Source organism: Peromyscus leucopus, chromosome 9, assembly GCF_004664715.2.
Source record: "Peromyscus leucopus breed LL Stock chromosome 9, UCI_PerLeu_2.1, whole genome shotgun sequence".
NCBI classification, from domain to species: domain Eukaryota; kingdom Metazoa; phylum Chordata; class Mammalia; order Rodentia; family Cricetidae; genus Peromyscus; species Peromyscus leucopus.
The window spans coordinates 57,059,099-57,073,193 of NC_051070.1; the positions used below are offsets into that span (position 1 = coordinate 57,059,099).

The window sequence follows — 14,095 nt, forward strand, 5'->3', positions numbered from 1 at the left end:
TTCTGTTATGGTGGGTGTGTCACTTAGTACCAAAACTACAGTACTGCTAGAGGTTGTCACGTGGTCGGGCCGGCAGCCATCTTGGATCCAGGTGGATTCAGCCCGCCCTTCCCTGAAAAGGAGCTTCCGGTCTGTAAGCATTCTGTCCTCAAAGGAAAACAAGATGGGAGTGATATAAATACATCCTCCAGAGTTAGGGTAGGTGGGGAGAGGCAGCCACTGGAAAACATTGTCTCTCTGCCATGCCACATCCTGGAGGGGGAGGGGAGGGAGAGAGAGACGGAGACCCTTAGGTCTTATGGATCCACACAAAATAGATAACAGTCCGGGGTATCTGATAATGCTGTCTGTATGACAGGGGATATATTGTGTATTTTATCTTTTGTGTTTCAGAATATCTGCTACTTCCAAGGATCCATTGAAGGTTACCCAAATTCTATGGTGATTGTTAGCACATGTACTGGACTCAGGTTGTAATACATAATTGTATATAAAGTGGTGTGGTTTTCTTTAAATTGTGTGTGTGTGTGTGTGTGTGTGTGTGTGTGTGTGTGTGTGTGTGTGTAAATGTGTGGAACACAATGGATTATAAATGGAAATTATTTTAAATAACAGCTTCTATCCTCATACTGAATTTAAGTTATTCTTAACTTTGGAGTTGATAAAAAGTTTCTCGGGATTTATTATTTTGTTAGTTTTGTGTGTACATGTGTGTGCCCGCATGAGCACTACATGAGCACACTGGAAGTACAGGTGGTTGTGAGCGGCCATACGGAGCTGGGAACCAAACCCTGGTCCTCCACAAGAGCCGGAAGTGATCTCATCCACCCAGCCATTTCGAGGCCCCACAGAAGTCATAAAATATTAATAGCTGGAATATTCCGATTGTATCACTTGTGTGCCTCTCAGTTGGTGGCTCTTCGGTAGCACAGTGGGACTTAGTGAACTTAGGAAAATGCATCAATTACACGGCAATTAACGGACACCTTCATATGCAATGTTTTATTTATAACTTGTATTTTTTGTTTGTTTGTTTCTTGGCAGGGGTTTCCTTCAGATTGGAAATGCTAGCTATGGAATCGAACCTCTAGAATCATCCATTGGTTTTGAACATGTGATCTATAATTTGGAACCCAAGAAAAGTGACGCTTTACTCTATACTGAAAAGGATATTGAACTAAGGAACCTGAAGTACAAGATACAAAGTGTCAAGGTAGGGATTAATTAGATGGTATCAAGTGATTTTCTGATAAACAAATTATTTGTTTACATACTCCCCCCACACACACACACACATAGACATCACAAGGATGTGCCGAAAGTGTATCAGTCACAATCCTAAAAACTAGTTTTGTGATTTTTCCCATTTCTCTCACTTCCTTTATATTGTTAGTGAAGACTCTTCTTTGTTCCTGCTGTTATTCATTTATATAATTTTTATTTTAAATAATTTTATTTATTCTTTGACAACTCCATACGTGTGTGTGTGTGTGTGTGTGTGTGTGTGTGTGTGTGTGTGTGTTTCTCTTTCGAGACAGGGTTTCTCTGTGTAGCTTTCGTGCCTGTTCTGGATCTCGCTCTGTAGACCAGGCTGGCCTCAAACTCACAGAGATCCGCCTGGCTCTGCCTCCTGAGTGCTGGGATTAAAGGAGTGTACCACCACTGCCTGGATTTACATGTATTTTTTAAAAGATTGATTGATTGATTGATTGATTATGCATATAGTGTTCTGCTGGCATGTATGCCTGCATGCCAGAAGAGGGCACCAGATGTCATTACAGACGGTTGGGAGCCACCATGTGGTTGCTGGGAATTGAATTTAGGACCTCTGGAAGAGGTCCATGTCCTTAACCTCTGAGCCATCACTCCAGCGCCATGTTTTCTCTTTTTAAATAACTTTGTTTCTTAATTCCATAATGTATAGAATGTCTGTTGGTCATGTCCACCACCACCCCTCATCTCAGCCCACTCCCACTCCATCTGCAGTCCCTCCCTCTTCCCAATATGTTGCCTCCTCCTTTCATGTCTCTTTTTGGGTGTTTTTGTTTGTTTGTAAGTCACTGAATGTCATCAGAGCTGCTCACATGTGTACAGTGTGAGCATTTTAAAGCTGCAAGTGAAGAACCATGGTTCTTTCAAACAGCATGCTGTTGCTTTTTTTTTGGGTTTTCGAGACAGGGTTTCTCTGTGTAGCTTTGCGCCTTTCCTGGGACTCACTTGGTAGCCCAGGCTGGCCTCGAACTCACAGAGATCCGCCTGCCTCTGCCTCCCGAGTGCTGGGACTAAAGGCGTGCGCCACCACCGCCCGGCTGCTGTTGCTTTTTAATGTGGCAATTTCATATTCCGTCATTCATGGCATCAGTTTTAATGCACACATGTAGAATAATTATGGGTTAAATCTACCACCTTGTCATGTCTCAGTCTTGTTATGTTCTTATTTCTTTATTCTTCCTCTTACGCTCTTATTAATCAAGTGTTTCAAAACAGTCTTATTTTAAAGTTCCCCTAGGGAACTTTAAAATGACATATTGTTTTGTGTATTTTGTATTATATATTATATTAGTCACATTGCGAAATAAATACAAAGCTGACTTGAACAACATAGCAATGTTAGTGGTTGCTAACGAGTGGGTGGCAGACTGCCTGTCCACATCTGTTAGGGTTTACTGAGACACGCACCCCTCGCTGCTGCTCTGTATCGCGTTAGCATTTGCTGTCACAGTTAAATAACAGTGACAGATCTGCCAGCACAGCCTCTATCTCTTCCTGTTTTGCTGCCTTTTCTTGGAAACTACTTACATAATATTTTGTAGCTATAGAATTGCTGACTCGGGACATTATATACAAATGGAATCATCAATTGGGTCTTTTTGTGACATTTTACCCACCAATGTGCTCATAGTTGTAGTATTGTTAAATACCAGTCTCTTTTTATCTTTAAGTAATAGTTCATTTCAGGGATACAGCACATTTAAGTAATCATCAAGTGAGTAACTGGGTGATTCCTACTATTTAAAGAATACAATGCTACCAAGAACGTTTGTAAAGAAATGTCTGTGTTGATACAAGCTTTTTATTTCTCTTCTATATAGTCTAGGACTTGGATTGCCAGGTCATCTGCTAACTGTATTTCACACTTCAAATAGCTCCCCAGATTCTTCTCCAGAGGGGCTGTATTGCCTGCGTTTCCAGTACTCAATCTCTGTCCTGTTTTAGTTACAGATGCCCCAGTCCACTTGGTGTAGTGGGTAGTCAGCCATGAACGTAGAACTCTTTCAAACCTTTACCAGTCTATTTCATGCTGTTAAGATGCTTTTCTTTTCATGTGTATTGCATTCCTCACCTCATGGAACATTACTATGGCTGATACTGCTTTGAAACAGGCAATGTCCATTCTCTTTCTCCTCCTTCCCTTACCCAGTTTTGGTCTATCATCATCTTCAGAAATATAAGTCACAATCATTTAAGGATAAATTTCTACCCTAGTTATAAAATCACAGTTATTCATTTTATAACAATTTAAAAAATTTGTGTAAACCACCCCCCCCCCCCGAATATGCCCCAATGCTTTTAACAGGAGATGTTTACAAAAGTTAGGATGTTCGTCTGGAAGGTGGAACAGTGGAGAATATTCAAAGAAGTGTGTGACAGTGCAGGTGACAGGGGTCATAGGTCTCCACCAGATATGAAGATAGCAGCATGCAGAGCGCAGAACACCACCAGTGCCATAGAAATAAACGTGCAAATGGGACCTTGGGGCCAGAAAGGGAACTTGAAAGGTTTGGAGATGTCTGAATGCTAAATTATTGAATGATAAACTCTAAGTGGAGCAGAGATCTAGTATCTAAAAAACAGTTGAATCAAGAGCAAAATGTGGGCGAATTTTCCTCCACCTGCTCTGGGGAATAACTGTGACTAAATATCCAAGAGAACCACTGCACACACATGGCACACATAGTGCATACAGACACACACGAGTACACATAAGTTGTTTTTATTTAAAAATAAAGATGAAGTTTAAAATGAATACCATTTGGCTGACAGAACTACTTATGAGATCAACCAGAATATGGAGAAAGGGGGAGGGGGATTATCTTCCTGATAAGATAAATGTCTGATAAGGTGCAGAGAAGGAACGGGGAAACAGGTAGAGAAGGGATCTGGAGGATCTGCTTTGGTAATGTTTCTGGTTCTATTTCTGAATATAAAAATCTCACCATATTCATCTCATTAGCAGTAGCGATAAAACTAAAAATATTGAAGTCATTCTTCAATTTTGACATCAAGTCTGTGGATTTTTTTTTTCAGCCACAGCAAAGTGCCCCTCACTTTCTGGAAGTACATGTTGTAGTTGAGAAACAAATGGTAAGTGTATTCCAGTTGTGTTTGTCCTGCTCATTTTTTTTTATGAGCAGTGAAGCATAAGAAAAACAATTCTCTGTCTCACGGAATCAATTTTTGACTTTGCGTAATAACTTGCGGTAGTGGATTTTAATAAACTCTCAATTAGTTGCACTCTTTTTTCCTCTATTATTCCTTTTGTTAAAACCTGGAAGTTTTGGATGCCAGTAGTTTCTCATTTTTTTGTTTACCTACTTATTGAGGCTAGCTAGAGCCTCATACATACTGGCAGGAGAGTGTGCTCATGTAGACACCTGCAATGCTCAGCAGCCTGCACACTGCAGCCCATGCGGTCACGAGACAGGATACTTGAACCCCAACAAGGAACCACAGCATGCTGCTTTCTAGTCTCACACACACCCCTCCCCCAATCCCACTGGCCTTCATAATCCACTAAGGTGTTTATTTCCAAAATGTTGTCTGAATGGAATTGCTCAGTATGTACCATTTGGGGAGCTTTTCACATACAAATTCTGGGAATTTCCCCAGTCTTAAGTGACTTCTTCAGGCTGGAGAGATGACTGTGGTTAAGAGCGCTATCTGTCCTGACAGAGGACCTGAGTTCAGCTCCCAGCACCCACAAGGTGACTCACAACAGCTTCTTAAGTCAAGCCCATGTGATCTGGTGTCCTCTTCTGGCCTCCATGGGCACTGCAATACACACATCACAAGCAAAACACTGAGATTATTCACATCTAAATCATTTAAAGCAAATATTTTCTGTCAGGAACTATTATCCTTAATTTATTAATAGTGGAATTCTATCTTGTAACTTTTTTCAGATCTTTTTATATTTTCCATTTTCACACTATATGGTATGAATAATAAAGTAATGTTGATTAAAATATGTTAGTGATTGAAAACAGTTTGTTATTTTGCTATATTAAACTTATAACAGGAGAGTTGAAGTCATCAATGTCGAGCAAACATATGTGTGTATATATCCGGCAATTTTATTTTACAGTATGAACGTATTGGGGCTGACACAGCCATCGCCACCGAAAAGATTTTCCAGTTGATTGGACTGGCAAATGCTGTGAGTATTTTCTTCTTTGCCTTTTTTAAAACGTTCTTTACACTTATGTCTTAGTCACTTCTCTATCATTGTGATAAAACACCGTATCCAAGGAAACTTATGGAGGGAAGAGTTTATTGAGGCTTATAGTTCCTTTCATGGTAGAGACAGCATGGCCGGGGCAGCAGATAGACCAGCCAGAGCTGGGAGCTGAGAGCACGTGCCTGCGATCCAAAGCACGGAGCAGAGAGTGCACCTGGAGTGGCGTTCAGCTTTGAAACCTCAAAGCCCCACCTCCAGCGACACACTTCCTCCAGCAAGGCCACACCTCCTACCCCTCCCCAAACAGCGCCACCAGCTCGTGACCAGGATCCACATGCCAGTACTTATGAGGGAAATTACCACTCAGGCCATCGCACTTGCTGCTGTTCCTAAGAACCCCCACCCCTTCTTTTGCGGGGCCGCATAAAGATGCCTGCTGAGTGATGGAAGGACCGTTAAGTTGCATTTGAAGCTTCCATTCTCCTACCGGTAAAGTAGGTCATTGTGAGGATTACATCTGAGACTCTCCAGGGGCGGGGAGGGGGCAGTGATTAAGTGCAAGCATTTGACTTTTATGACCAGGGCACTTACTGCTGACTAACCCTTTTAAACACTGAGTCCAGACCCACACTGCAGTTGTTAAATGCACGACCTGAGCTCATTTTCAGAGCTCTTTTGCCCAGTCCCTTTAGATCATGTCATTTGAACAGGTTTTCTGTCTGTGTTCTATTTTAGATTTTTGCCCCCTTTAATCTTACAGTAATTCTGTCTTCCCTGGAATTTTGGGCAGATGAAAACAAAATCTCGACCACTGGCGACGCTAACGAGTTGCTCTACAGGTTCCTGAAGTGGAAACAGTCTTACCTTGTTCTGCGTCCACATGACATGGCATTTTTACTTGTGTATGTACGTTCTCAAGCTACGACAGGTTAGACCAAGAGAAACTGGTCAATCTGACCCCTTTCCCAACAATCCACATGCATTTTAGAGAACAAGCAAGTTCTCTGTGATTTCTGCCCCCTGTACATGCAACAGTATGCAGCTGTTCCTGGAACAGTTGACTTCCGGTGAGAGTATTAAAGTCCCTCACTTGGTCGATCTGTAGTTGTAGTGGGTGCTCAGTTCTTCAGTCTGCTTCCGGGTGCCTTCCTACCACAGTGCACACGTCACTCTACCAAGTGCCCCTGGCTGTACATCACAGGTTCACCACATCTGTTTGGAAGGCCTGTCTGAATTTTATGAATGTAGGCACTTCGTTTTGCTCTTTGAAATAATAATAATGGCAGCAACAACGAGGAGAAACTGAGGAACTGGCCATGTGGGTCACAGCTTGTTGTGCATTTGTGAGAATCCAAGTTCAGAGTCCCAGCACCTGTATCAAAGCCAAGTGGCCAGTGCCCCTGCAACCTGGAGTGGCATTCAGCTTTGAAACCTCAAAGCCCCACCTCCAGGGACACACTTCCTCCAGCAAGGCCATACCTCCTACACCTGTACACAGAAATGAGCACATACACACACTATGCAAAGAAAGAAAAAGAAGAAAAGAGAAAAACCAGAAAGGAGGATACTTCTGAATAGTCTAGCACAGTAGTTCTCAATCTTCTTAATGCTGTGACCCTTTAACACAGTTCCTCATGTTGTGGTGACCCCCAACCATAAAATGATTTTCAATTCTACTTCATAACTGTAATTTTGCTACTGTTAGGAATCGTAATGTAAATAAATATTTTTGGAGATAGAGTTTTGTTAAGGGGTTGCAAAACACAGGTTGAGAACCACTGTTCCAATATACCACGAATGTAGTGTAGCTACACTGGGTTGAAATTTTTAGCATGCAAGCCCTCGTATTTAATAGACTCTTTGCTTTCTGTCATTGGTAATTTGAGAACACGCGTGAACTGCAGCACTTTTAGTGTGCTGTCGCATGCTTGCCTTCGTACGGCTCTGGCAGGCGAACCCCACCAAGGACGAGGAGACGTCACAGCTCTGCCCTGGCCCCACCACTGTGCCAGCTTCATTTTGTCATTTGAAGGGATTTCATTGATTTTCATATTTATTCCAGAGGATATATCCATTTTATTCTAAAATAGTCACTGCACTGAATTAATCTTCATCATGTTTCAGAAACCCATGTGAAAGTATACTTTCTAATGTTTTCTATTTTTTAGTTGGTTTTTATCGTTTTTGGAAAATGCAGGAACATGGGCACATCCTAACCCATGTCACACGAATGTTAGTGGAAAATTTAAGACTCTGAATCAGTGAGCAACACTAAGATCTGTCCTATGAAAATAGAGCATTAAGTATGCTTACTTTTGCAAAATGATATGATTATAATCTGTTTTCAATTTAGTTACAGAGAAACTTCAGACTATGTGGGTGCCACCTATCAAGGGAAGATGTGTGAGCAGAACTATGCAGGAGGCGTCGCTCTGGTATGCTGTGCTTTAATCTGCTTGATTAAAATTCAAAACATGGAGGCTTCTTGTTAGAGAGTGCTTGCTCCTCCTCAGAGGACCTAGGTTCAGTTCCCAGCACCCACCCACATCCTTTAGCTCACAACCAGCTGTGACTCCAGCTCCAGGGGAATCCAATGCCCTCTTGTGGCCTCTGTGGGCACTGCACCCACACAGGCATACACACACACAAGAATAAAAATAAATCTTTAAACAATATATAACATTGCTGTATAAAACAGTAAAAATTAAAGATTCCCTTGATTTATTATCCATTAAAAATTTGCATTATTGTAGGGCTCGTAGGGTATTGACACTGGTGTAGTTCTGACATCATTTCACTTTGGTGCTTCTCACTGTAGAATTTGCTCCTCTCTTTACCTTTGTGTTTATGTGATGTCTGCTGGAGTTTCAGCATTGAATGATCTTACTCTAATAAGCAAAAGGGAGCACAGTGGTGCTGGGAAAGAGAAAATTCATATTTAAAGTTCATTAATCATATTTGGGTAAATGTAGCTTTTATTTTATGGAGAAAGTGATTTCTCTGGTCCCTAAGGATGGGGTGTGGGCCTTAAACATTCATATGCAACACACACACACACACACACACACACACACACACACACACACACACACACCACTAACATGAAGCAAGAACTTTACTGGTTAACAAAGAGGAAGAACCTTCTGTCTAAAGGCAGACTGACTACCAAGGACAGTCCAGCTGTAGAGGATGGGGAAGGCTGAGATGCCTGGGCAGGGAACAGTGGTCCCCCAGGAAGAGCAGTGACTGGCAGAAGCCTTCCCCAGCACTTTCCATTTCCCCCACATTTCTTTAGGACAACCATCACTGATCTTTAGCCAAGAACTGCCAGCAACATCCAGTATCTACAGGAGTGACTGACACATTGAAATGCATAGGTGCAGCTTGGCTCACTAATGTTCCCCCATCACCACCCTCTCTCTCCCATAATCCCTTAGGGCCGTGTAGTGCCAGTAAGGGATTATATCCACTTGTCCTACTTCCTAAAAACCTATATGGAAAAACACAACCCAGCTGTTAGTTGAGAAGCAAGTGAAAATGTTATCCATGTGTAGGCTTTTAAGTTCTAAATATTCAAATGACGAAAATTACATTTATTTATTTATTTAAGCATAGCACTTGCTTTACATGCACAGACTGTGTGATAGTTACTGCAGACAAATTAATGAACAGGGACCAGGAGATGACCCGGTAGAGAAAGTGCCCTCTGTGTGAACATGAGGACCTGATTCCCCAGTCATCATGTAAGAAGGCCAGATATGGTAGTGCACACTGTAACCCCAGTGCTGGGAGGAAGGAGAGGAGAGGGTCTGCAGAGCTCACAGCAGCTAGTCTACCGTCCACCGTGAGCTCCAAGTTGAACTAGAGACCTCATCTCAAAAAACAGAGTGCAAAGAGGAAGCTACCTGAGGTAGACCTCAGGTCTCTGCATGCATGCCCAGATGAGCATGCTCACATATGCATACACACACACACACACACACACACACACACACACACACACACACACACACGGCGTACAGCACAGACACAAAATAATACATGTACACATATGTAAAATGAATGAACGCATTCTTCATCAGACACAGCACTCTGCCCCATGAGTCTGACTATTACAGATTCCATAATGAGTGAAACTGTTTCCTGTGCACACAAAAGTCATTTTTTCCTTCTTGGCCTGTGAGCATTTGTGAGGTAGTTGACTTTAACAACATCGAGTAGAACTGACAAATGGGATGTTTCTGATCTCTGAGAGAAGTGCTCTCTGGCTCTAGTAGATGCTTGCTCTGGGATGTTACTGCCATGAGAAAAGGCTCAGCTCTATTTTGAATTTTCTAATCAGTCATAATTTTAATTGATTTGTTTTATTTATTTATTTATTTATTTATTTATTTATTTATTTATTTATCTATTACATAGCCCCAGCTGTTCTGGAACTCACTCTGTAGACCAGGCTGGCCTTGAACTTACAGAGATCTGCCAGATCCACCTGCCTCTACCTTCCAAGTGCTGGGATTAAAAGCATGAGCCACTACTGCCTGGCTGATTACTTTTTGTTTTATTTTTATTTTGCCTATACGACTGTTTTGCATGCACGGGAGTCTGTACACCACAAGTGCCCTCAGAATCTGGAAGAGGGTGTCAGATCTCCTGAAAGTGGAGTTATAGACAGTTGTGAGAATCTACGTGGGTGCTTGGAATCAAACCTGGATCCTCTGGAAGAGCAGCAAGTGCTCTAAACCAGTAAGCCATCTCTCCAGACCCTACAAATTTATTTTTATTATGCATCTCAATATTCTAACTGGAATTTATCCCATTTAAATTAATTTAAATTATTTTTTTCTGAGTTCTTCACTCACGTTATTAAAAGACACTTATTTTTAGATCACTCCTGTGTTCATAGTGTTGCCTGTAACACAATGTTACAACGTGGGCGGCGCTTCTGTGACTAGCACAATGCCTGCTTCCCCTTTATTTTACTAGGTGGCTATTGTGACTTATCAATCACGTTTTCCTAGCCACGAGTCAGACGGCTCCCACAACGAGTATGCGCACGTTTACGGCCTGATGCGTTTTCTTTTCAGCACTCCAAAGCTGTAAGTCTGGAATCGGTTGCGATTATTTTGGTGCAGCTGCTGAGCCTCAGCATGGGAATAGGGTACGACGATGTGAGCAAGTGCCAGTGCGGAGTTTCCGTCTGTGTGATGAATCCAGAAGCCATGTAAGAGCCTTGGCTTCCGTGCCTCACCTCTAGAGTGTCTGTTAAGCTAATTCCTCCATATTTAGTTAAAGAAAACTAACCCGTTAGAAACTGGGCGTCTTGGGTTTCGATGGCTGTGCTAAAACACCGCGATCAAATGCAACTTGGAGAAGAAAGGGTTTGTTTCATGTCACACTTCCATGTCACAGTCCACCGCTGAGGGGAGGAAGTCTGGGCAGGAGCTGAAGCAGAGGCTGAGGAGGAGTTTGCTTACTGGCCGGCTCCTCATGCCTTTCTCAGCCTGCTTCCTTATTCAGCTCAGGACACACCCCTCAGTGGGCTGGGCCATGCCACACCAACCTGGTTCACAGGCCAAGCTGATGGAGGCATTTTCTGAGTTGAGGTTCCCTCTTCCCAGATGACTCCAGCTTGTGTCAAGTTGGCAAAAACTAATCAACACAGCAGGCAGTCTGCCAACTGAGGCACAGCCCCAAGCCCAATCCAGTATTTCTTAACAATTCAGGGGCCTTAGTGGGAACTCCCTAAGGCCAGTTAGTGGAGAAAAAGAAAATCGTTTTGTGCTGGTGTTTACTTAACATACTGTAGTACAATTACGTTTAGAGCCAAAGACCGTGGGGAATGGTGTGTGTCTCCGTGAGCAGAATTCAACAGTTCCGTAGACTTGGCATCTCTTGTGAGTGGGGTGCCGGGGATCCTGGTGGACACGGATCCCTGTGCTATAACACTGACTTAGGCCTTTGGTCAGGACAGTGACACTGCACATTCAGAGACAAGCAAGCTTCGGGAAGAAGCATCTGGAGTTATTCAGACTGAGCACAAAACCCAGTTGACGCGCTGGGTCACTGAGCCTCAGTCCCACAAATTCAAGCAACACAATTGGATCAAAGTTATTGGGTGGAAATTGTATCCTAGTCCCTACTTCCTGAAGTACAGCATGATGGGTATTTACTCAGCATTGACTTTAGATCTTGAATATCATATAGACGTGATGTCAAGTACACAGAGATGTTCTTAAGTTCATAAGCCCCTCTATCACCCTCTGTGAGGGACCTGAAAACCTGAGAATTTGAATATTCATAGAATATCCTGGAACAGCACCCCCTAGGGCATGAGGAGGCAACTGCATGTGGATGTTTGTGTTTTCATTTCCTACCAGAAAGTACTAAAGATTATTCCAAGGCCTGGCTAACTTTTCAACACATATGAATTCCAACCAGCCTCTTCATCAGGCCACCCATGAAACAAGCCCAAGATGAAAGGCTCATGCTTATCCTCTGCCTACAGGGGGCAATTTTCAGTGCCGTTACCAGGATATGTGCTGACTCAGCAGCTCAGCAGCAGCCAGGGTGCCTGCATTCTCTCTTTGCTCCTGACTACGGGTGTGAAGTGATCGGCTGCACGAGTCCCAGCCATGGCTTCCTTTCACTGACAGACAGTAAACTGGATTGCCCCTTGCTCCCCTGAGTTGCATTTGGTCAAGGCACTTCCTCACCGCACCAGAAATGAAACTGGGAGGCTCCTTGTGGTTGGAAGCCTTCAGAGTACGGTGTTCCCTCATTTTCCCATCCAGAGAAAGTGCTGATGAGAAGAACCATTTGGTCCTCAGCCATGGTCTGTTGCGATGGGACCCCGTGAGGGTTTCCCAACATTGGTGCCATTGCTTTCTAACTTACTTGGTAGAGCTGACCTGTGAGGCCAGCTAGGCTTGGGTTGCTCCTTTTTAGAAAGGAGTTTATTAATTTTGAAATTACAGAGTTGCTGTTTTTTTGGTTTTTTTTTTTTTTTGATCTGGGCTATTTTTCCCAGTATGTATCCATCCTATCAACATTGATGAATTAAAAATCATAAACTTGTTTCTATAAGTGTCATTTATTTGCCCTCTGAGAGATGACAGGATCTGTACAAGGAAATCAACTAAATTCAGAAGCTCTTGAGTGGGAGAAGGAGGAAGAGAGCGCCCGGCGCGTCCATTCAATGATGGGAGCCGTGAAGTGAACCCGCTCACTGCCATTCACACTGTGTTCCAGGAACAGCGTCCATTCCATCCGCACAGAGCAGGCACATACACGACAGCACACTGATGGGGGAAGCCTCCCTTTCATGGCCTGCTCGTGTGTGCATGTGTGCATGCGTGTGTGCGTGCGTGTGTGCGTGCGTGTGTGCATGCATGTGTGTGTGTGCGTGTGTGCGTGTGTGTGCGCACACGGGAGGAGGCACATGCCACGGCATGCATGTGGAGGTCAGAGGACAACTCTTCCTGTCTCCTTTATGTGGGTTGAACTCAGGCTGCCAGGCTTGCGCAGTCAGCAGCTTTAGCCACTGAGCTATCCTGCCAACTCTCTATGGCTTCTTCTCCCTTTGTTCCCTGATGTTTAGATAGAAACCATGCGTGTGAAATGACTCTGTGATAACAGCACTAGCTGTCCCACCTGATGACCTGAGTTCAATCCCTGGATCTGACTCCTGCAAGTTGTCGTCTAAGCTCCTGGGTGCTGTGACCCACATGTGCCCATACACAGACACGAATAGAAATCATGTGACGGTGGTTGGAAATGTAGAACCAATCCCATTATGTGTAGTTAACATACCTGAATGCTGTCCAGCCAGGCAGTGTGCTCACACAAATGTAACACTGGTGATCTGTTCAAAACTCTTCTTTGCTCATCCTCATGTCAATAGTATCTTCATACAGCAACACAGGGGCTAGGCTTTCAGACCATCACGTCTATTGTCTCCCATCTGAATAGCCTTATGTTAGCCATACCCACCACTGAATTATAGATGCTTATGACCATAATAGTGTTATATGGGGTTATTGTTGAGAATAATAAGGAAATATCTAAAAAAAAAAAAAAACACCTATTATTTAAGCAGGTGGCTTCAATCATACTCCCTTTCTGTTTTTCCTCTTTGGTTTATTTATTTATTTAACTATCTTCGAGACAGAGTTTATGCTACCTTCCTGGAACTTGCTGTGTAGACTCAGCTGGTCTTGAACTTGCTGTGATATTCTGCCACTACTTCCCCAAGGTTAGGATGACAGGTAATATGATGCCATGCCTGGCTCGATGCTTCGGTTTTTTTGTTTGTTTGTTTGGTTGGTTGGTTGATTGGTTGATTTTTTTTTTTTTTTTTAGATTTATTTATTTATTATGTGTACAGTGTTCTGTCTGCACATATCCCTGCAGGCCAGAAGAGGGCACCAGATCTCATTACAGATGGTTGTGAGCCACCATGTGGTTGCTGGGAATTGAACTCAGGCAAGCAGTGCTCTTAACCTCTGAGCCATCTCTCCAGCCCACTGCTTCGTTTTTTAAAGACTAATTATAACCCTCTTATCCTGTGCTGGAAGAAAACCAGTTAAACCAGGAGTATTCTGGTTGACAAGTGCCTTAGAGGCAACGTCAGGAAAGAGG

At 43.2% G+C, this 14,095-nt stretch overlaps 1 protein-coding gene across 1 annotated transcript in view; it reads left to right on the forward strand.

Annotated features, from left to right (window-relative positions):
• LOC114707322 (disintegrin and metalloproteinase domain-containing protein 2) overlaps nt 1–14,095 on the forward strand; it is a 49,675-nt gene that overhangs the window by 11,457 nt on the left and 24,123 nt on the right. The window contains exons 5-11 of the mRNA XM_028890035.2: nt 394–470; nt 1,045–1,213; nt 4,309–4,365; nt 5,366–5,437; nt 6,194–6,360; nt 7,812–7,893; nt 10,543–10,679. Coding sequence (XP_028745868.1) covers nt 394–470; nt 1,045–1,213; nt 4,309–4,365; nt 5,366–5,437; nt 6,194–6,360; nt 7,812–7,893; nt 10,543–10,679 — 761 coding nt within the window. The remainder of the gene's footprint in view (nt 1–393; nt 471–1,044; nt 1,214–4,308; nt 4,366–5,365; nt 5,438–6,193; nt 6,361–7,811; nt 7,894–10,542; nt 10,680–14,095) is intronic.